The 22442-nt window shown below is 43.8% G+C and overlaps 1 protein-coding gene across 11 annotated transcripts in view; it reads left to right on the top strand.

The window, feature by feature from the left end:
* Window positions 1-22442, top strand: part of LOC137357181 (calcium/calmodulin-dependent protein kinase type II subunit beta) — a 295035-nt gene that overhangs the window by 132747 nt on the left and 139846 nt on the right. For all 11 annotated transcript variants that reach the window (XM_068023308.1, XM_068023305.1, XM_068023306.1 and 8 more), the window contains exon 4: window positions 16891-16945. In XM_068023308.1, coding sequence (XP_067879409.1) covers window positions 16891-16945 — 55 coding nt within the window. The remainder of the gene's footprint in view (window positions 1-16890; window positions 16946-22442) is intronic.

Here is a 22442-nt window from a genome sequence, read left to right as displayed (position 1 = left end):
TTCCAAATGCGGAATCTCATCTAACATTGGACATTGTATTCTGAGTTGCCGACTGGATGATATTTTCAAACACCACGTCCCTTTGGCTGTTTGCAGGAGACAGAGTACTGACCATACTCAAACAGACCGTACTTGCAAAACTAAGAACGCAATGTCTAATGTTAGATGTGATTCCATGATTGGACAGCACTGAATCAACAATCCCAAGTGTGTTAAGAATTACATTAACAACCAATTTAAGATTATCGCATGGGCTCGCAATGTGGCTCACTTCCACTTGCTAGAAGCTACATCTATTCATAAGCAGGCACCTGTCCTCTGCAGGCAAAAGGAACATGTCCAGGCATTGCACCTTTTTTGAATTAAACAAAAATGTGCGACAATATTTCCCTAATGCATTCTACGTGACAATGGCCCAACCAATGATAATCTTTCCTCATGTAGTATAACTAGTTGCTCCCTTGGAAATTTGGCATTCTTGCATCTGTCCTGTTGAGTGCAAGACAAAAAGCTTTGACAGCATGTTTATTGTTTGCAGTGATCATTTCTGCTGTCAACTTTCAGACTATGATAAAGTTATAGGTGTTTGCCCCTCACTCACTCTCACTCTCTCACTATCTCGAGTAGTATCACTGTCTCGTATTCTCTCACTCTCCCCCTCTCTAGCTTCAAACTCTAACTCACTCCTTACACTTTGTCTCTCACCTCTCAGTGAAACTCACTCTTCTCTGTCTCTTTCTTGCTTTGTCACTCTCGCGCTTGCTTTGTTGTCTCTTTTTCCTTCTCTCACTTTATCCCTGTCTATCTCCCCCTCCCTCTCGTATGCATTGGCAGATGGAACCTTTCAGCCTGGAATTTAATCAGTGCTGAAGTTAGAACTCCACATTTTAACCGTTATGAAGTTCTCCTTCGACTTGCACTGTCGAATTCTCTTCCTAATGCTATCGTTCTCCCTTTAAAAGCCCCCTCAGAATCTGTCTCGGGTATCAGTCATCTCCTTTAACATTGCATCTTGGTTTCTGATTTGTCCTTCTGTGAAGTACTTTGAATTGTTCCACAGCTTGCTGCATAAGCTGACAATATTAACAACACGGAGAGCGAGGAGAGGCCCCACTTTAAAAAGAGAGCGAGGAGAGGCCCCACTTCTAGCCTGCGGCCCCCATCCCTGTGCCCCCAGCCCTCATCTTCTATCCTATCCAGTTCATTGGAACGAGCCCTTCAAAGAAAATAAAGTGTGACATTGCAGGCAAGCAGGTAGGTGATTGGTTGGAGAAGAAGCTAGCTGTTTGTTGAGTATCTGGTAAGTGGTCAAAGCCCATTTTGATCCTAACGTTTAAAATAGTAAAGGAACGAGTGGTAAGCTGAATAAAATATTTTTTTAAAAAGGAAAATAAAATAAATAATTGAATAAAATAATTAAATAGTAAATTGAAATGAATTAAGGATGGCAGGACATGTGATGTGTCAGGAGCATGTGGGAGCTCCTGGATGCCAGTGTGATCTCGGGCAAACAAGCCTGTTTGCGGCTCTAAGAGCTTCGGCTCAGAGTCATTGAACTGGAGGCCGACCTGAAGACACTGCGACACATCAGGGAGGGAAAAGTTACTTGGACACTTTGTACCAGGAGGCGGTCACACCCCTCAGGATAGGGTCTTCTGATTTGGTCAGTGGTCAAGGACAGGAGAGTCTGGCTGCAGCTGAGGCAGGTAAGGGGACCCAGAGGGCAGAAGTGCAGGAGCATCAGCCTTTGCAATTGTCCAACAGGTTTTAGGTTCTTTCAGCTTGTTTCATGAGAGTGGTGGCTGCAAGGTGGATGAGTAACCTGATAATGGTACCATGGTACAGGAAGCCATTCGAGTGGAGGGAGAAACAAGGAATGTTGTGGTGGCAGGGACAGTATAGTTAAGGGATTGACACTATTCTCTGCAACCAAGAGTGAGAATCCGGACACCTGTGCTGCCTGCCCGGTGCCAGGGTTCGGAATAGCTGCTCAGGGCTGGAGAGGAACTGACTATGGGAGGGGAATGATCCAGTCGTCGTGGTCCATGTAGGTACCAGTGACATAGGCAGGACATGGAAAGAGGTTCTGCATAGTCAGTATGAGGAATTAGGCACTAAATTAAGAAACAGAACCTCAAAGGTAATAATCTCTGGATTATTAGCTGAGCCATGTGCAAATAAGATTAGAAAAATTAATGCATTGCTCAAAGATTGGTGTGGTCGAAGTGAGCTCCGGTTCGTGGTGCACTGGCATCAATACTGGGGAAAGTGGTGGCTGCACCGTTGGGGCGGTCTGCACCTGAATCGGGGCTGGTGTTCTACCGAGCTGCGTAAATAGGGAATTGGAGAGGGTTTTAAACTGAATAGTGGGGGCCAAGGATCAAATTTGTGAAGATATGGTATACCAAGGTGTAGAGACAAGGTAAGAGAGGAAGTTCTTGGTATGGGAAATGATAAACAGACTATGATAGTAAGGGACAGAGCGTACAAATCTAAGAGTAAATCAACAGATAAGGCGAGAGGTTACAAAAATTATAAAAGGACAAAGCTAGAGGCTCTGTATCTGAATGCATGTAGCATTCGAAACAAAAGAGATGAATAGAGCGCAAACAGAAATAAGTCTGATCTGATGGCCATTACACAGACATGGCTGCAGGACGACATGGATTAGGACCTGAATATTGAACATGGCATTTAGAAAGGACAGGAATCTAGGAAAAGGTGGAGGGGTGGCTCTTTAAATTAATGATGGTATTAGCGCAATAGTGAGGGATGACCTAAGTTCAGGAGACCAGGATGTAGAAGCAGTTTGGGTAGAGATGAGAAATCATAAAGGCAAGAAGTCACTTGTGGGAATGGTGTTCAGGCCAAATAACTTGAATCACACTGCAGGACGGGGTATGAAGAAAGAAATAATGGCAGCCTGTCAGAAATGAAATGCGATAATCATAGGGGATTTTAACCTACGTCTAGACTGGAAAAATCAGATGGGCACAGGTAGCCAAGATGAGGAGGACATAGAATGTTTTCAGGATAATTTCTTGGAACAGTACGTTATGGAGCCAACCAGAGAGGAGGCTGTACTAGACCTGGTATTGTGCAACGAGATAGGAATAATTAATGACCTGATATTTAAGGCACCCCCAGGTAACAGTGATCACAATATGTTTGAATTTTACATTCAGTTTGAGGGAGAGAAGAGTGGGTCCAAGACTAGTATTTTAAACTTAAATAAGGACAATTGTGAGGGCATGAAAGCAGAGCTAGCTAAAGTAAATTGGCAATCAGGTTAAGGGATAGGTCCATAGAGATGCAGTGGCAGACATTTAAGGTGATACTTCAGAATACAGAGAATAGATACATTCCAATGAGAGAGAAAAATTCCAAGGGTGGGACCCGCCACCCATGGTTAACTAAAACAGTTAAAGATAGTATCAAACTTAAAGAAAAAACATATGATTGCACCAAGATGGCTGGCATGTCCGAAGATTGGACAGAATATAAAAAATAGCAAAGATTGACTAAAAGATTGATAAGGAAGGTAAAATTAGAGTACGAGAGAAAGCTAGCTAGAAATATAAAGCCAGATAGTAAGAATTTCTATCGATATTTAAAGACGAAAAGAGTTAACAAAGTGAATGTTGGTCCTATAGAAAGTGAGTCTGGGGAATTAATCATGAATAATAAGATGGCAGATGAATTGAACAGGTATTTTGCATCGGTCTTCACTATAGAGGATACAAGTAACATCCCAGCATAATCTGTAAGTCATGAACTGGAGGGAGGGAGGTACTCAAGAAAATTACAATCACCAGGGAAGTGGGACTGAACAAATTGTTGGAGCTGCGGGCTGACACGTCCCTGGGTCCTGATGGACTTAATCCTAGGATCTTGAAAGAAGTGGCTACTGAGATAGTTGATGCGTTAGTTTTAATTTTTCAAAATTCCCTAGATTCAGGGAAGGTTCCACTAGACTGGAAAATAGCAACTGTAACTCGTTTATTCAAAAAGGGAGGGAGACAGAAAGCAGGAAACTACAGGCCAGTTAGCTTAACATCTATCTGAGGAAAAATGATAGAAGCTGTTATTAAAGACGTTATAGCAGGGCACTTGGAAAAATTGAAGCTATTAATGCAGAGTCAACCTAGTTCTGTTAAAGGGAAATCATGTTGCTCCAATTTATTGGAGTTCTTTGAGGGAGTTCCGTGTGCTGCGGATGAAGGGGAACCTGTGGATGTATTGTACTTAGATTTCCAGAAGGCATTTGGTAAGTTGCCACATCAAAGGTTAGTGCAAAAAATAAAAGCTCATGGTGTAGGGGCTAACATATTGGCATGGATAGAAGATTGGCTAGCTAACAGGAAACAGAGAGTAGGCATAAATGGGTCATTTTCTGGTTGGCAGTATGTAACGAGTGGTGTGCCACAGGGATCAGTACTGGGGCCTCAACCTTTTACAATTTATATAAATTACTTGGATGAAGGGACCGAAAGTATGGTTGCCCCAAAGATAGGTAGGTGAGTAGGTTGTGAAGAGGACAAAAAGAGCCTACAAAGGCTGATAGATAGGTTAAGTGAGCGAGCTAAAATCTGGCAGATGGAGTATAATGCGGGAAAATGCAAAGTTGTCCATTTTGGCAGGAAGAATAACAAAGATCCTTATTCTCTAAATGGTGAGAGATTGCGGAGCTCTGAGATGCAGAGGGATCTGGGTGTCCTAGTGCATGAATTGCAAAAGCTAAGTATGCAGACACAGCACATAATTAGGAAAGCTAATAGAATGTTATCGTTTATCAGAAGGAGAATTGAATACAGAATTAGGGAGGCTATGCTTCAGCTGTCCAGGGCATTGGTGAGACCACATCTGGAGTACTGTGAAAATATTGGTCTCCTTATTTAAGGAAGGATGTAAATGCTTTGGAAGCAGTTCAAAGAAGGTTTACTGGACTGATGCCTGAAATGCGCGGGCTATCTTCTGAGGAAAGATTGGACAGGCTAGGCTTGTATCCGCTGGAAATTAGAAAAGTAAGAGGTGACTTGATTAAAACATATAAGATCCTGAGGGGTCTTGACAGAGTGGATGTGGAAAGGATGTTTCCCCTTGTGTGAGAATCTACAACTAGGGGTCGCCCATTGAAGACAGAGATAAGGAGAAAGATTTTATCTGAGGGTCGTGAGTCTTTGAAACTCTCTTCCTCAAAAGGCAGTGGAAGCAGAGTCTTTGAATTTGTTTAAGGCAGAGGTAGATAGATTCTTGATAAGCAAAGGGGTGGAAGTTTATCAGAGGTAGGTGGAAATGTGGAGAAATCAGTTCAGGCATGAACTTATTGAATGGTGGAGTAGGCTCGAGGGGCCGAGTGACCACCTACTCCTCATTCGTACAATTGTACGTTCGTATTATTGTCGAACTATTGCAAGTGTTGGTGTGTTTTTTGGTAGTGGTGGAGAACAGCTGTTTTCGGTTATGTTGTGCATGTGCTAACACTAATCTGTTGTCATACTGTTAGCCTTCAGGTCCTGTTTGAGGAGCTTATTTTTTAGCATGAATTCCACAGGTAAAAGAAACCTGGGAGATTGCCATGCAACATGTTGTAATTTTGTTTTTTTTGAAACGTTTGGTTTTCTTCCCGACACTTGGTTCAGTTGCAAAGTGTGTCACTAAATTCAGCTTTGCCACACGCCATATATTTCATTTTGTGCGGCCGGTCATTGCTAGTGTTGTCGGTGAAGGATAACTTGTAGGAGGTTGTTGGGTGGAATTGTTCACAGTTGGAGCCTTGCAGGATGGTATGCTTGAATTAGCTTCAGATCACAGTGTGATTGTAGTGAAACACACCCTACCCCTGAGTGTTGACTGTCCTGTCATGGCATCCTGAAGTGTTAAGTTTAGTCTCTGAGGTAATCATTACCCCTGCTGAAACAAAGTGAATAGGTTTATGCTTTAAATGATGTTGGTTTGGTTTTTAATTCAAGAAGGTGCTTCATCATCAGCACCCTGAATTACCCCAAGTGAATGAAAATTCTCATCCCTGTTTTCTGATCTCTCCTGGCCTTGCTTTCTTTCTCTCGCTCTCACTCTCTGTAAAGGCCTGCAGCCTTACAACTCTCCACGATACCTGAACTTCTCCACTGCTAGCCTGGTGCACAAACCGAATTTTCATCTCTGAGCCCATTGGCGGCTATGCCTTCAGCTGCCTATGTCCTGAGCTCAAATTCCATCCCTAAATCTCTCTCTACCTCTGCTCCTTTAAGTTACTCGTTCAAACCTACCTGTTTGATCAGGCTTTTGGTCATCTGTTCTAATATCTCCTTGGGTGGCTCAGTGGCATTCACAGGACTGCTGATAAAGAACTCAGATCCCTGGTTAGATTGAATCATCATGGACTCTTGAGCACGTCTCCTTGATTGAACTCTTGGACAGGTGTCCCTGATTCTGGAAGGAAATGAGGGGGCTACTTTAATGACATCATAAACGTGTTTTATCAGAATGCGATTACATCTTGTGATGGAAATAGCAGAACAGGAAACCCTGTCTCCCTGTTGAAGATGTCCTTAAGCTTGTACTGACCAGAGGTAAAAGATGACAGATGTAATTTTGGGAAATTTCAGTGGGTTTAATCAGTTCAGGATCCTGCTTGGAGACGGCTTATTTCATTGGGAACTTGTACCACCAGCTTGACTCCTGTTGGTATTGCAAGTTTTAAGTGTTAGTTTATTGTGCAGTTACTACCACATAAAGTGTGCCATTGGGTTAATGAGGACAGAAATGTAACAATTCTACAAGAGCCAACAAATTAAATTCCCTTAACTGCTTGTCAGTAAGCCTGGTTAGCGTCAGATAGGAACTGCTTCTTTTGAGCCCCTGACTGGTTTAATGTGGCATTTAATTCAGCAGTGTGCCACCTGCCATCAACCTGAAATGTGATGCATACTAATAGCTATTTTTTGGCTTGAAAACCAGGCTAGTATTTTGATTTCAAATATTGGGGCAAGAGATTCTAATTTACAGATCACCTTTTCAAACTGGGGTGTTGGGTGGGGTCTGGTCACAGGGCAGTGGTTTCCAGGTCATCACTTTTCTGCAACCCTGTAAGCATTTTCTGTTGCTGTGGTACTGCTTTCTTTGAGTATCTGATGAGTGAAAGTGCTTCCAGGAGTGTCAATGTTTGTGGATTCTTGGGTGGGAATGGAGGGAGTGGGGCTGTCATTCTTCGCCAGGAATTGTCCGCTAACCAGCCCTCTCTCCTGCTGACTACTATTACAGGGATCACCATCTTCCAAGGAGGTCAGCACAAACCCAGGAATTGAAGGAACCTGGACTGTCCTCAGATTTTCCTCCTTATCTGTAGATTGAGCTTTTTTCTCCTCTCTTCTCCTGCCAATAACGTTCTAAGTAGAATGCCATGGTCCCAGACATGATGTGATCAGTCTTTTCACTCCCAGAGTAAGGTATTTTATCACGCCGCTATTACATCGTCAGCTTCTGACAATCTGCTTCCTGCCAGATATAAGTGGTTTCAATTGAGTTTGTCATTTCCTTGCAATTTACATAGGCAGAATGTGATTTCACAGATGGTACAGACATGTTTGTAAGGTTTTCAAAAGACAGCAGTGCTGTGTGTCTGAGCTATACATGCATCACAATTGAGTAGTCTTGCTCCCGTATTTCTATTCCGGCAAAAAAATGACCATTGTCCAATAATCAAGCGACTTTTCATTGCATTCAGTAGACTGTGTTTGAAGTGCGTGCATGTGTGGATACTGGCGAAGGTAAAGGCAAATCATGTTTGACGAACTTGATAGTTTTTTGATCAAGTAGCGGAGTGAATTGATGACTCAAGTGCAGTTGTGTATGGACTTTGAAAAGGTGTTCGTTAGACCACCACATCACAGACTTATTAGAAAATTGCAGCCCATGGGATTAAAGGGCTAGTGAAAATGTGGACACAAAATTGCCTAAGAGATAGAAAGCAGAGAGTGGATGTGGAAGGTTGTTTATCAGACTGGAGGAAAGTCTACAGTGATGTCCCCCAGGAGTTGGTATTGGAACTTTTTTTTGACATCTATCGATGACCTGGGCTGGGGCATGCGGGCATAATTTCAACAGTTGCAGATAATGCAAAGCTTGGAAATGTAGTAAAGCTGACTTCAGGAGGATATATATAACACGTTGGTGAGATGGACAGTCACATGGAAGATAAAATTTAATGCAGAGAAGTGTGAAGTGATGCATATTTGGAGGAAGATTGAGAGGTGTTACAAACTAGAATACAATTTTAAAGCGACAGAGACTTGGGGATTCATGTAAAGAAATCTTTGAAGCTGGCAGGGCAAGTTGATTCGGCTGGTTTAAAAAAAAACATACAGGATCCTTGGCTTCATAAGTAGAGTACAAAGCAAGAAAGCTGTGCACTATTTATACAAATCACTGATTTTGCCTCAGCTGGAGTATTGTGCCAATTCTGTGCACTGCACTTAAGGGAGGGCATCAAGGCCTTTGAGAGAGGGGAGATAGATATACTTGATTGATACCAAGGAAGAGAGACTTCAGTAATGTGGAGTGACCAGAGAAGTTGGGATTGTTCTTAGAGCAGAGAAGGTTGAGGGGAGATACAATACAAGTGTTGAGAACTATGCAAGATTTTAACAGGGAGAAAGTATTTCCACTGGTTAAAAGACCATAAACCAGAGGACACAGATTTCAAGTAATGGACTCAAGAACCAGAGGTGAAATCAATTTTTTTTTATACTATTAGTTCTTAAGATGCCCTGCCTGAAAGGGTGGTGAAAGCAGATTCAGTATTAATTTTCAAAAGACAGTTGGATACATACTTGAGAAGGAAAAATTTGCAGTGCTGTGGGGGAAGAGCAGGGTGGTGGGACTAATTGGATAGCTCTTAAGAAGAACCAGCACTGGCATGATGAACCAAATGTCCGCCTCCGTGCTTTAAGATGCAATGACTCGCTATGGCTGACATCTGGGAAGATTTTTTTTGAAGCATCTTGTTAGCCTTGGTAAATCTGGCAAAGTTTTCTGTGGCATTGCTGCCAAGACCCTGCTGTGTTCAACCAGCCTTGGACGATGTAAAAGATCAGTCCTCCTTAGTCTGGAGATTTTGCCCGATATTTGTAGTTAATGGGGAGGGGAAAGTGAGTCCCCAACTTTCACCTTGACAATGTGCTGGAGGGGCTGTGGCCTAACCTTCAGGTCAAAAGACTTGTAAGTTTTTCAACATTTGACTCAGCCCTTTTCTTAATAAAAAAAAAATGGGGTGTTTGTGTAATTTTTAAACACTGTTTCGGGGGTGTTCTTTCTGATTTGTGTTTCCATGAAAACCAGTGACTTCATTGTGCTTCTCACGTTCACCCCTCTCCTACCTTGATGGACTGCAGCTAGTCACTGTGTGGAAACATTTGATGATTTATCATCACTCACAGCATAAAGTGTTCCATTTCCCCAACAACAAAGAAACCTGTCTCTTTCGCATAGTTATGAATGATAATTTGGTGCTGAATAGGGAATGTGAGGTTGAAGAACTCATCACCCAGAAGACAACTGCCAAGCAGTTATTTATAAATAGCCGTGATTACATTTGGCTCCAGTGATATTAAATTGGCATTTACATCAGTGCGCTAAATCTGTATTCCTCTTGCATTGCCTAGTCTGTTTACATTGAGGGGGCTGTTGTAGTTTCTCTTCCATTTCAGAACAGTAAAGTCTGGCTCTGGAATACTAATTCCCATCCTCCTCCCTCATGTGCAGCCGTGCTGTGCTGTTAAATAATTTAAAACCATGCTGGCAACAGACCGATACAAACTCGCATATTCTTTGTGGACCAATATATGAAAATCCTGTGCTTTTGTTGAGCTGTTTGTGTCAGATGTTTCACAGAATGTTAATGGGTCATTAAGAGGGTAGATGGTGCACCAGCTTCTCCCGTCTGGTAGAGGCAAGTAGCTGAAGGGCAAATCGGAAGTGGTTTTGACAGTAACACGTGCATCATCCATTATCATTTCGGGAATTAAATGGTGCCCATGGAAACTAGAAAGGACAGGAGAATCTGAACAGGATTTTTATTACTCAGTTTCAAGATGGCATGCACATACTGGAGAAGAATACACACAAGTCCACAAGTCTGATTCCAAGTGTTAACTGTGGCTCAGTGAGTAGTACTCTTACCTCTGAGTTCCAAGGTTATGGCTTCAAGTCCCACTTCAGGTACTTGAACATAAAATCCGAGGTGTAGTACTGAAGGAGTGCTGCGCTGTTGGAAGTGCTGTCTTTCGGATGAGGTAATGCATTGAGGCTATGTCTGTCCCATCAGGTGCACAAAAAGGATCCCGTGACATTGTTCAAAGAAGAGCTGAGGAGTTTTTCTCTTGTGTCCTGACCAATATTCATCCTGAACCAAAATCACTAAAAAGACAGATTATCTGGCCATTGTTGTTTGTGGGATTTTGCTTTGCACTAACTGGTTGCCACATTTCCTATATTGCAACAGTGAGTACTTCAATTCTAAGGACTGAATGCATTTCTTTTTTTTTGAAAAACCAAGCATGACAACTGAATATTAAGATATTCAGCTGGGTTTAGCATACCTCCATGACTTAGGTGCGTGTCTGTCAGCTGCTGGTCAAGAAGCATCATGGGTGAAATGAGTTTGACCAGTGCTAATCCACTACTCAGCGCATCTATGTCCAGCACATCGCCTGATGATCAGTCAGCACACCTTTATCTCATACTTTGAGAGGCAACCAGAGCAGACATCTCCTGGTATGCCTCACAAGAGTTCAAATATTGTAATTTGCTGTCCACCGACTAGTAAAGGCCTGCGACCCGACCCGAACCTGACGGGTCCCGACGACATGTGTCAGGGTCGGGTCGCTCTTCTGGGTCCAGCTTTGGTGCTTGGGTCGGATCGGGCCGGGTCCGGGTCGGACACACACTACTTCCTACCTTTTTCTCTGCTGGGAGGAAAAGGGAAGTTGGGTAAGTAAGCGTCAAAATTTGAAAAGCCTCCCTGAACTGTGAGTCAGGGACGTCAAGGAGGGAAATGTGCATCCGGACTCCACAGACTCTGGGTCTGCGCAGTGAGCGAGTGAACGTCTCTGATGTCATCGTGCTCATGCTGCAGCTTACTTCCATTCCATCCAACCAAAAATAGTAAGTACAGCGAGTGCACTATGGATGGAAAACGAATGCTGCCAACTGGAGAAAGTGAACATTCCGGTGGTAGGGTTGGGCTCGGGTCAGGTGCGAGTCGGGTCGGGCATGGGAAAAAATGGAAGGACTCAGTCTGGGTCGGGCTTGGGTCCAAAGTGGTTCTGTTGGGTTCAGGTAGGGTTTTTATTTCCAGACCCAAGCAGACCTTTACTGACCAGCACTGGGCTATTGGCATAATTCCTTGAATGCACAGCTCCTTCTCACTCTAAATCTTTTCCTCAAATCTTATTTTTTCATCTGCAACTCCAGGGTTAAACAGTACAAAGTTGGTTCTGTAGTCGGCGCCAACCTGTAAGTTAACATCAGAAATAGGAGCAAGTATAAGCCATATGGCCCCCTGAGCTTGCTCTGCCCTTCAGTAAGATCATGGCTGAACTTTTACATCAAGTCCACTTTCCTGCTGTATCCCCATATCCCTTGATTCCCTTTGTGCCCAAAATATATCTTTGTCTTGAATTTCAGAGCATCACAGAATTGTTACAGCACACAAGGAGGCCAATTTGGCGTGTTGTGTCGTGTCTGCGCCAGCACTCCCAAAGAGCAAATTACCTCGTGCCACTCCCCTGCCTGCTCCTCACAGAACTGCACGTTCTTACTTTTCAGATAGCAATCTCTCGAATGCTTCAATTGAACCTGCCTCCACCGCACACTCAGGCAGTGCATTTCAGATCTGAACCACTCACTGTGTGAAAAAGTTTTTCCTTATTTAGAAATTGCTTTTTTGCCAAAAACCTTAATTCTGTGCCCTCTTGTTCTCGATCACTCTACCAAAGGAACTGTTTTTTTCCTATCTACTCTGTGCAAATCCCTGATGCTTTTGAATACCTCAATCAAATCTCCTCGCAGCCTTCCCGTCTCCAAGGAAAACAGTCCGAATTTCTCCAGTCCTTCATCCCTGGAACCATTCTCGTGAACTTTTTCTGCACTCCAGTGCCTTCACATCCTAACTGAAGTATGGTGCTCAGAACTGGACACACTACTCCAGTTGAGGCTGAACCAGTGTTCTTTTCAAGTTGAAGATAATTTTGTTTTTGTACACTATGCCTTTATTAATGAACCTGTATGTTCTATTAACTACTCTCAACCTGTCCTGCCACGTTCAATGATTAATGCACATCTACATCCAGATCCCTCTGCTCCTGCACCCCCTTTAGAATGGAAAATTATGGCCAGTGCCTCTGCAATTTCCATTCTCACTTCCCTAAGTATCCTTGGATGCATCTCATTCCGTCCTGGTGCCTTCTCACTTTAAGTAAAGCAAGCCTGTTTAATATCTTAACAATTTTAAACCCTTCAAGTGTCTGAATTGCTTCTTTCACAATGACCTGTGCAGCATCTTCCTTGCTAAAGACTGATGCCAAGGATTAATTTCATAACTCAGCCATGCCCCCTGCCTCCATGCGTAAATGCCCTTTTTGGGCCCTGATCAGCCACACTCCTCTTTTCTGGACCCTTTTACGATTAATATACCTAGACAAGACTTTTGGATTCCCTTTTAGATCAGTTGCCAGTCTCTCTTCATACTCCGTCTTTGCTTCTCTTATTTGATTTTTCACTTCCCCTCTGAACCTTCTATATTCAGCCAGGTTATTCGTTGTATTATCCACCTGACATATTTCTTCTTTTCTTCCTCCTCTTCATTCTCCTGTATCTGTTTCGTCCTCCAGGGAGCTTTGGATTTGTGTGTTCTACCTTGCCCCTTCGTGGAAACATACCTTGGCTGTGCCCAAACTATCTCCTCTTTAAAGACAGCTCATTGTTCAGTTGCCATTTTGCCTGCCAACATTTGATTCCAATTTATCTCAGTCAGATCTATTCTTACCCCATTGAAATCGGCTTTCCCCCAGTTCGTTATTCTTAGTCTGGAATGTCATTTTCCATAGCCAACTTAAACCTTACCAATGATCACTGCCCCCGAATTGTGCCCGACTGATACTTGATCCACATGGCCCACCTCATTTCCAAGAACCAGGTCCAGCAGTGACTCCTTTCTCATTGGACTGGAAACATACTGCTGCAGGAAATGTTCCTGAACACACTCGGGGAACTCTTGCCTGTCTCTCCTCTTTGCTACTGTTTCAGTCTGTAATTCAGGTAATTAAAGTCCCACGTTATAAATAGTCTATAATACTTGCAGATTTGTTCCTCTACATTTTTCCTGCTGGTTGGTGCCCTAGATACTACACGGAGCAATGTAATTGTACCTTTATTGTTCCTCAGCTCCAACCAAATAGGTTCTGTCCTTGACCCTTCTGGGACATCCACTTTCTGCAGCACTGCAATGTTTTCCATCAAAATTGCTCCCCTCGCCCTTTCTCCCTTTCCTATCTTTCTTGAACACCTTGCATCAAGGAATATTTAATACCCAGTCCTGCCCTTCTTTGAGACAGGTTTGTGTTATCACCGCAACATCATACTTCCACATGGCTATCTGTGCCTGCAACTCACTAACCTTAGTTACCACACGCTGCACATTGACAGACATGCAGAGTAACCCCAATGTAGACTTTATTACTTTCTCTTTTGCTCTGACCCCACTTAATAACTTACTATTTCCTACTCTAGTGCAATCTGTCTCTCCCAATTCTCTGTGCACCTTGGTGTTCCTCTGTTAGATTATCTCCTCATAATATATAAATATATACTCATGGAGTTAAGATTTACAGCTCTCTCGGGTAGTTGCTTCATCGAGTTCAGCTGTTTTGATACCAGTTTTCGTGGGGCTTTGAGCTACATGATTAGATTAGATTAGAGATACAGCACTGAAACAGGCCCTTCGGCCCACCGAGTCTATGCCGAACATCAACCACCCATTTATACTAATCCTATACTAATCCCATATTCCAACCAAACATCCCCACCTGTCCCTATATTTCCCTACCACCTACCTATACTAGTGACAATTTATAATGGCCAATTTACCTATCAACCTGCAAGTCTTTTGGCTTGTGGGAGGAAACCGGAGCACCCGGAAAAAACCCACGCAGACACAGGGAGAACTTGCAAACTCCACACAGGCAGTACCCGGAATCGAACCCGGGTCCCTGGAGCTGTGAGGCTGCGGTGCTAACCACTGCGCCACTGTACATATATCCAAAGCTTGGCTGCTGTGCCCCTGGATTCTCACAGGCCTGAGAAACCTTTGTGGGGAGAAAAAAAAACTATGAACACGACAGATATGTGCAGCTTCAGTCGCAAATTTGATCAAAAGTGGTGGTATCCCCCTGTGTCCTTCGTTTGTAGAAGATCCCAAGATGTGAATGTGTGCTACTCCTGCCCACTGTCTTTCAGAAGTTAGGATAGTAAAGCCCAGGAATTGTATGTGAGTCACTGGGAGTATAGTGTTCTTTGAAAACCATTGTTGGCCTTTATCTCAAGAGGGTTAGAATTCAAAAATGAAGAGATAATTCAGTTGAGTAGAGTCCTGATGAGATCCCATCTGGAGTACTGCATTGCTGTCAATTTTTGACACCAAACCTCAAAGGATATATTGACCTTTTGAAGCAGTGCATTTGCAGATTTACCAGAACTGCACCAGGGCTTAAAATGTTAATTTAAAGGGATAGGTTGCATAAACTTGACTTGTATTCCCTTGAGTTTACACAGTTCAGGAGTGTTCTTATCAAAGCGTTAGAAAACAATCAAGTGATTGAATAGTGTAGATGCGAAGAAGCAATTTTCTCTGGTGAGGAAGTCCAGACTACGAGGGTATAATCTTAAAATTAGAGCTCAGCCATTTAGAAACTAAATCACGGTGCACATTTCACACAGAGCAGTGGAACCTGTAATTCCATCTCCTAAAAGGGTGTGGATGCTGAAACAGTGGAAATTCTCAAGACTGAGGTTGACAGATCTTTGCTGGGCAAATGCATCACGGGATCAATCAGGTTTCCTCCCCTACTACAGTACCAAAACAGCTCTTAAAGTCACAACTAAAAACCTATTTGACTGACAAAGGTTAAATTTTCCTTCCCTGTCCTCCTTGTCCTGTCTGCAGCCTTTGACACAGTTGACCACGCTCGCCACCTCCAACACCACTCCACCGTCATCCCGGATGGGACTTCTCTCAGCTATTTCCATTCTTAACTATCCAATCGTAGCCAGAGAATCAGTTGCAATGGCTTCTCTTCCTGTTCTCTCTCAATGCCCTCTGGTGTCCCCCGAGGACCTATCCTTGGCCCCCCTCCCCTATTTCTCATGTACATGCTGCCCCTCGGTGACATCATCCGAAATCACAGCATTCGTTTTTGCTTGTATGCTTATGACACCAGTTCTACCTCCCCACTTCTACCTCACACCACCTCTCTGAACTTCTCCATTGTTGCTAAACTATCAGACTGCTTCTCTAACATCTAATTAATATTGGGAAAACTGAAGCCATCGTTTTCAGTCCCTGCTCCAAACTCCGTTCCTCAGCTACTGATTTCATCCCTCTCCCAGGCAACAGTCTGAGCTTAAGCCAGTCTGTTCGGATTTTTGGTGTCACATTTGACCCCAAGATGAGCTGCCGGCCCTATATTCGCGCCATCACTAAAACTGCCTGTTTTTCACCTCTGTAACATCTCTGACTTTGTCCCTTTTTCAGCTCATCTGCCGCTGAAACGCTCACTCATGCCTCTTCTGGAATGCCTCCAGAGTTGACTATTCCAGTGCATTCCAGGCTGATCTCCTGCATTCTGCTCGCAATAAATTGAGGTCATCCAAAGCTCTGCTGCCCATGTCTTAACTCGCACCAAGTCCCATTCACCAATCACCCCTGTGCTTGCTGACCTACATTGGCTCCCAGTCAAGCAACGTCTTGATTTTTAAATTCTCATCTTTATTTGCAAATTCCTCCATGGCCTTGTCCTTCCCTATCTGTGAAATCTCCTCCAGCCCCCACAACTGTTCAAGATATCTCTGCCCCTCTAATTTTGGCCTCTTGAGCATCGTGGATTTTAATCACTTCACCATTGGTGGCTGCGCCTTCAGTTGCCTGGACCCCAAGTTCTGGAATGCCATCCCAACATCTCTCTGCCTCTCGACCTCACTTTCTTACTTTAAGACACTCTTAAAACTGACCTCTTTGACTCAGCTTTTGTTCATCTGATTTAATCTCTCCTTATGTGACTCAGTGTCATTCTGTTTAATAATGCTCCTGTGAAGTGCCTTGTGACGTTTTATTATGCTAAAGGTGCTATAAAAATATGTTGTTGATATGGCTGAATGGGAGTTAAATGGATTTGAGGTGCAGATAAACCATGATTTCAAGTTTGAGAGACTGGATGGCCGACTCCCAGTTCTGTGTTCCTATTGCCTTAGTGAAAAATTTAGAAAAAGTAGCTCAAGTGCAGAAGGTAGTATCATCTCACTTATCGTTAGGTCTTGATTTTTGGTAGATTACCAGGCTATGTGAATGGCATGTGAGAATGCTAATTTTGAGGTTTCAAAGCCATCCTGGAGAACCAACACAGAAAATTAGCAGGAAAGGAGGTCATCAAATCTTAAGGGCCATAATCACAAATGTTCTACAATGATGCATTTCTTCTCCTAAGGATTTCCTCCATTTTGTATAACATGAATCAGTAGCTTTTTCCTTTACTAGGTGACAATGCCTCGGTGTTGGGAATGTTTATAAATTGAATGGTTCACTGAGCAGAACTTATGGAGAATTACTTTCTTTTTCAGTTCGTCTCCATGACAGCATATCAGAAGAAGGATTTCACTACCTCGTGTTTGACTTGTGAGTACTAATCTACTCGAGTAATGCTTCTATCCCATATTGGAAAACTCTTGAGTAATAGCACCATCTCGGTAATAACCTATTGGACTTGGGTTCCTGACTATTTTTCTTTCAAAAACCTGAGAAAGGGAACGGGAGACTGGGAACCTGAGAGTGGGCAGTTGGGGACTGGTAAGCTGAGAGGGGCTCCTGGGAGAGTAAGAACCTGAGACACTGGGTACCTCGTTACTCTCGTTCCTGTCGAGAATCATCTTCGCTATCCTTTCCTCTACATCTCTGGAACTATTCAGAGGTCTATAGAAGACTCCCTCTCCTGTTTCTAACCTCGGCCCATACTACCTCAGTAGACGAGTCCTCAAACATCCTTTCTGCCGTTGTAATACTCTCCTTGATTAACAATGCCACACCCCCCCCTCTTTTACCATCTTCTCTGTTCTTACTGAAACATCTAAATCCCGGAACCTGCAACATCCATTCCTGCCCCTGCTCTACCCATGTCTCCGAAATGGCCACAACATCGAGATCCCAGGTACCAACCCATGCTGCAAGCTCACCCACCTTATTCCGAATGCTCCTGGCGTTGAAGTAGACACACTTTAAACCAAGTTCTTGCTTGCCAGTGCCCTCTTGCGTCCTTGTAACCTTATCCCTGACATCACTACTCTCAACATCCTGTACACTGGAACTACAATTTAGGTTCCCATCCCCCTGCTGAATTAGTTTAAACCCCCCCGAAGAGCACTAGCAAATCTCCCCCCCAGGATATTGGTACCCCTCTGGTTCAGGTGAAGACCATCCTGTTTGTAGAGGTCCCACCTACCCCAGAAAGAGCCCCAATTATCCAGGAAACCAAAACCCTCCCTCCTACACCATCCCTGCAGCCACGTGCTCAACTGCTCTCTCTCACTATTCCTCGCTTCGCTATCACGTGGCACGGGCAACAACCCAGAGATAACAACTCTGTTTGTTCTCGTTCTAAGCTTCCACCCTAGCTCCTTGAATTTCTGCCTTAAATCCCCATCTCTCTTCCTACCTATGTCGTTGGTGCCTATGTGGACCACGACTTGGGGCTGCTCCCCCTTAAGGATCCCAAAAACACGATCCGAGACATCACGAACCCTGGCACCTGGGAGGCAACACACCAACCGTGAGTGTCTCTCGTTCCGACAGAACCTCCTATCTGTTCCCCTAATTATGGAGTCCCCAATGACTAATGCTCTGCTCCTCTTCCCCCTTCCCTTCTGAGCAACAGGGACAGACTCTGTGCCAGAGACCTGTACCCCATTGCTTACCCCTGGTAAGTCGTCCCCCGCAACAGTATCCAGTATACCTGTTGTTGAGGGAAATGGCCACAGGGGATCCCTGCACTGCCTGCTGGTTCCCTCTCCTTCCCCTGACGGTAACCCATCTACCTACTTCTTTTACCTGAGGTGTGACTACTTCCCCATAACTCCTCTCAATAACCCCCTCCGCCTCCCGAATGATCCCAAGTTCATCCAGCTCCAGCTCCAGTTCCCTAACGTGGTTCTCGAGTATGGCTATATTCATGCCAGTCCCTGGTAACTTAAAATTCTGAGGCAGCTTTTTCAAAATTCATTTGTAAGTTATCACTGAAAGTGAGCTGTGTAAGATATTCCAGCTCTCCCTCTCTATTCTCCCCTTCCCACCCCCAACACCTCCATCATAGTATCAGTGTGTAAAATGGCATAGAAATTAATTTGCCTTGTTTTGAGTCTGTACTGTTGAAATTCAAGAAAGAAAGAAGCTGTAAAGTTTAATTGGAAGTTAATACCCAGGTAGAGGAGAGTGCCGATCTCACAACTTGGTTGCACTATTGTTGTAATTGGTGTTTGCCTGTTTCCGAGGATTTCAGCTGTTGGAGAGTGGGGATGATGTTCATTAAAACTTCCTTTTCGAAAGGTTCCCCTACTGTCAGAGTTAGATTGTCTCCAGATCATCATAGGTTTAATGAAAGTTAGCATTCCTTTGACACTTTACCAACAATGAGACACAGTCCTGGATTCTTGTCCTTCGTGATGTGTGCTATCTGGGGCAGCCTCACATTTTCCCAGATGGGTGTCAGTTACTTCCTGTGTCCCAGGCTATCCTGTTTCCCAGACTATAGTTCTGAAATGCATTTTTGAGGAGCAGTGCTTGATGCTTCTCTCTCTTGTTTAGGTATGTGGTCACCTTTTTAGAGATAATTCGAACAATCTAGATGTTCTTGCTTTGTTGGGATTTTTCCATGAACCAGACCCCTGTTCTTCAGATTTGTCCAAGGAGAGCATTTCCACAGAGCCACACCTGGGAGTTGTCAGTTGTGGCATATTTTGACAGTAACTCACCCAAGTTATTCCAAGTCTGTTGTCGTGTTTATGGTTCATTCGGGTATAGGTGCAGTGACACAAGTGCTTTTGTGCATCGACTGGGCCTGCAAGATCTCAGGGTCATCAAATGGGGCCCGTGAACATGGGCAGTTGAGCCCTTGAAGTCCTGGAAATTAAGTTTTCCATTGGTGGTTTTATTTCTGACACTGCTTTGTTCTGTTTTGGGGGTTTGGAAAGGACCCTTCTAAATACTAAATAATAAGTAAATCCAAAATCAAAACACCAAGAACTGTGAGTATCCACAGCTTGAGATAATTGCAAATTGATGGAAACACTGATTTGAACTTCATGTGAGGGTCCATGCTACCTGTGTGGCTCAGGACACTTGTTAAAAACATGTCATCCAACAGTCATCAGCCTCTGAGCTCTTGAGTTGGGTTCAAATCCTACTCCCAAGATTTGAACTTATAAACTGGGCTAACTGAGGCAGTGCTGCATTGTTGGAGATGCTGTTCTGATGAAATATCAAACTGATGCCTCTTATGCATGATGAGTGCTCAAGAACCCATTACTCTGAGACGTGTAGGGTTTTCTTCCAGTATCCTGACCAATGTTTCTCCACCCCCAGCCCCCCTCACTCGAGACCTTCAAAAAATGGCTTCACTGCCAATGAAGTCATTTTTGGGACAAAATTCAGCCACAATGCAACAGCTGAACTGCTGTATGTTCAGCACTTTGGGATGTCTTGGGAGAATTAGCAAGGTGCTAGCTCAATGCAGTTTCTTCTGCTTTGAGCTCAATGAATGTAGACTATTAAAAATACTGAAAAAGACCAAATTAATGGCGCAGGAATTCAAGGGAATGTGGGCAAAGAGTAGGTTGGAGGGCTGGAAGCCAAGTGTTAAAAAAAAAAAAGGGAGGCTTCTTGGACTGAAAAGGTGTGGTAAATGATATTCTGCAGGAGTCTGTGAAGAACCATAAGGTTTATGGTTGAAATCGAAGTATAAATGGAAGAGAGGGCAAAGGCATCTTCAAAATGTGAAGCTTCCATGCATGGAACTGTTGGCCATCGTGGGTGAGGTATTTGGGAATTTACATTTAAAGTTTAGTCATTCAACCTAGTGACTGTTTTGAGAGTACACTGAATGATTTGTCTTCACCTTTCCTACTGAATTGCGCTGCTTGTAAAGATGGACCCAGCCTGGGGAACAACTGACAGCTGGTCAACATCTTTCATTTTTGATGTCTTTACCTGCCACAATACAGGCTTTTCGGGACAGTGTTGTCGTGTCAAAGTTCACCTCGTGCCACCTGATTGCAAGAGTGCACAGCTTGGGTTGGGCTGTGCAACCTGCTGCCAGGAATGGAGGTTTTTGTAACACTTGACCTTTGTCAGAGTGCTCGTGTGTAGTTCTCATAATGGCAGAGCCCTTGGAGTTTACGTGATAGTTCTCTCTGGCTAATTATGTTCAGACTTCCAACGTGCAAGATCTACACCACGTGTTTGAAGGATGAGCCACATTGCCAAACCTGAAAGCCCCTGTGCCAGGGACACAAGTTTATGCTAATTAAGATCAGGGATGTCAGGAGGGTGACGCAGGATATAGTTTTCAGCCTTGCACTTCCCTGCCGTTACAGCTAAGGATTTTGGACTCATTTTAGACCCTGTAAGATAAATGAAAATCCAACAAGAGTTTCTCACTTTGCTGATGGATTCAGCCTAATTTTGTTTCGGCACAGAATCAGATAAGAGGAGTTGATTTCTGTGCAGAATATCCATTCTACATTGCAATACAAACTAATCAGGTAGGTATGTGCGCACACATTTCCACAGGTTTGCGCACACAAGCACACACCTACAAGTCTACATTCTTCCTCAACATGGTGATGTGCTGACGCGCACATGCTGACGCACACACCCATACGTCTATGTTCCTCCTGAACCTGCTCACACATGTACACATCTACACTCATACACATACACGGCCTCACATGTACATGTTCACACACACACACGCGCGAGCACAGACCCACAAGTCTGCATTCTCCTTCAGCATGTTCACTTAGACATGCCCACACAGATTCTCAAGTACATGCCCACAAGTCTACCTTCTCCGACAACAAGCAGATAGACGCACATACGCACTTTTATTTGGCAGCTGAACACAGTAGCTTGCTGTTCCAATTGATTGTACTGTTCAAAGGCAGGCATCTTTGTTGTGACAGCAGTTCTCCTCCAAATGGATTTTCTCTGCAGGCTGAACTGTTGCAGGGCATTACAGAGTGGGACTGCTCTCGACTACCTCCAGCTTCAATAGCACAAAGGCACAGGCCATCCATGTGTCTGCTTTCTGAATGACTTGACCTTAGGAATGGATCCAACTGGAACTTGTCCAGAGTACTCACTGTGCATTAAGTGGTGCAGTGGAGCAGCCCAGATTAGTGTTTGGATTGACTTGGGTTTGAACTTCCAGACAAAATACTAGCAACCATTCAAAATTCTCGCTGCTTCTCTCCATAGTGCAATGAGGTAAGCGGTTTAAATGATGTTCCTCAGTGTCTCTCAGACTCAGTCACTTTTTGGTGTTCTGAGCTTTGCTGGTAGGGATTGTGAAGATTAGTTCTGATTGACTTCCTCGCAAAATTTCAGAGAACCTGCTGAAATTTCCCATTGCTTTTACACAGATGACAGAGAACGCCCAGCAGAGAATCAGGCCTTTCAGCCCAACAGATCTATGCCAGTGTCAATGCTTCACACAAGCCTCCTTCTATCCAATTTCATGAGGCCTATTAGCATATCCTTCTGTTCCTTTCTTACTTGCATGCTTATCCAGCTATCCTACAAATGCATGTATGCTATTCAACTCAACCAATCCTTGTGGCAGTGAGTTCCAATTCGAACCATTCTCTGGGTTCAAGACGTTTCTTGTGAAGTCCGTATTGGATATTTATGATTGACTGCCTTATATTTATGGCCCCTAGTTTCATAGTCATTTTAGGCACAAAAGGAGGCCATTCAGCCCATCGAGTCCATGCTGACTCTCCACAGAGCTGTGCTGTCAGTCCCATTCATAGCAACAAAATCAGTTGCTCAGATGAGTAGACATCACGTGTATCATCATGGACATAACATACTATGTGTGCTGTGCTAACATCACTGATATGTGTGT

The sequence above is a fragment of the Heterodontus francisci genome, chromosome 47, assembly GCF_036365525.1.
Source record: "Heterodontus francisci isolate sHetFra1 chromosome 47, sHetFra1.hap1, whole genome shotgun sequence".
NCBI lineage: Eukaryota > Metazoa > Chordata > Chondrichthyes > Heterodontiformes > Heterodontidae > Heterodontus > Heterodontus francisci.
Note: the sequence above shows the minus strand (reverse complement) of the source record. Positions and strands in the feature narration are given on the sequence as shown.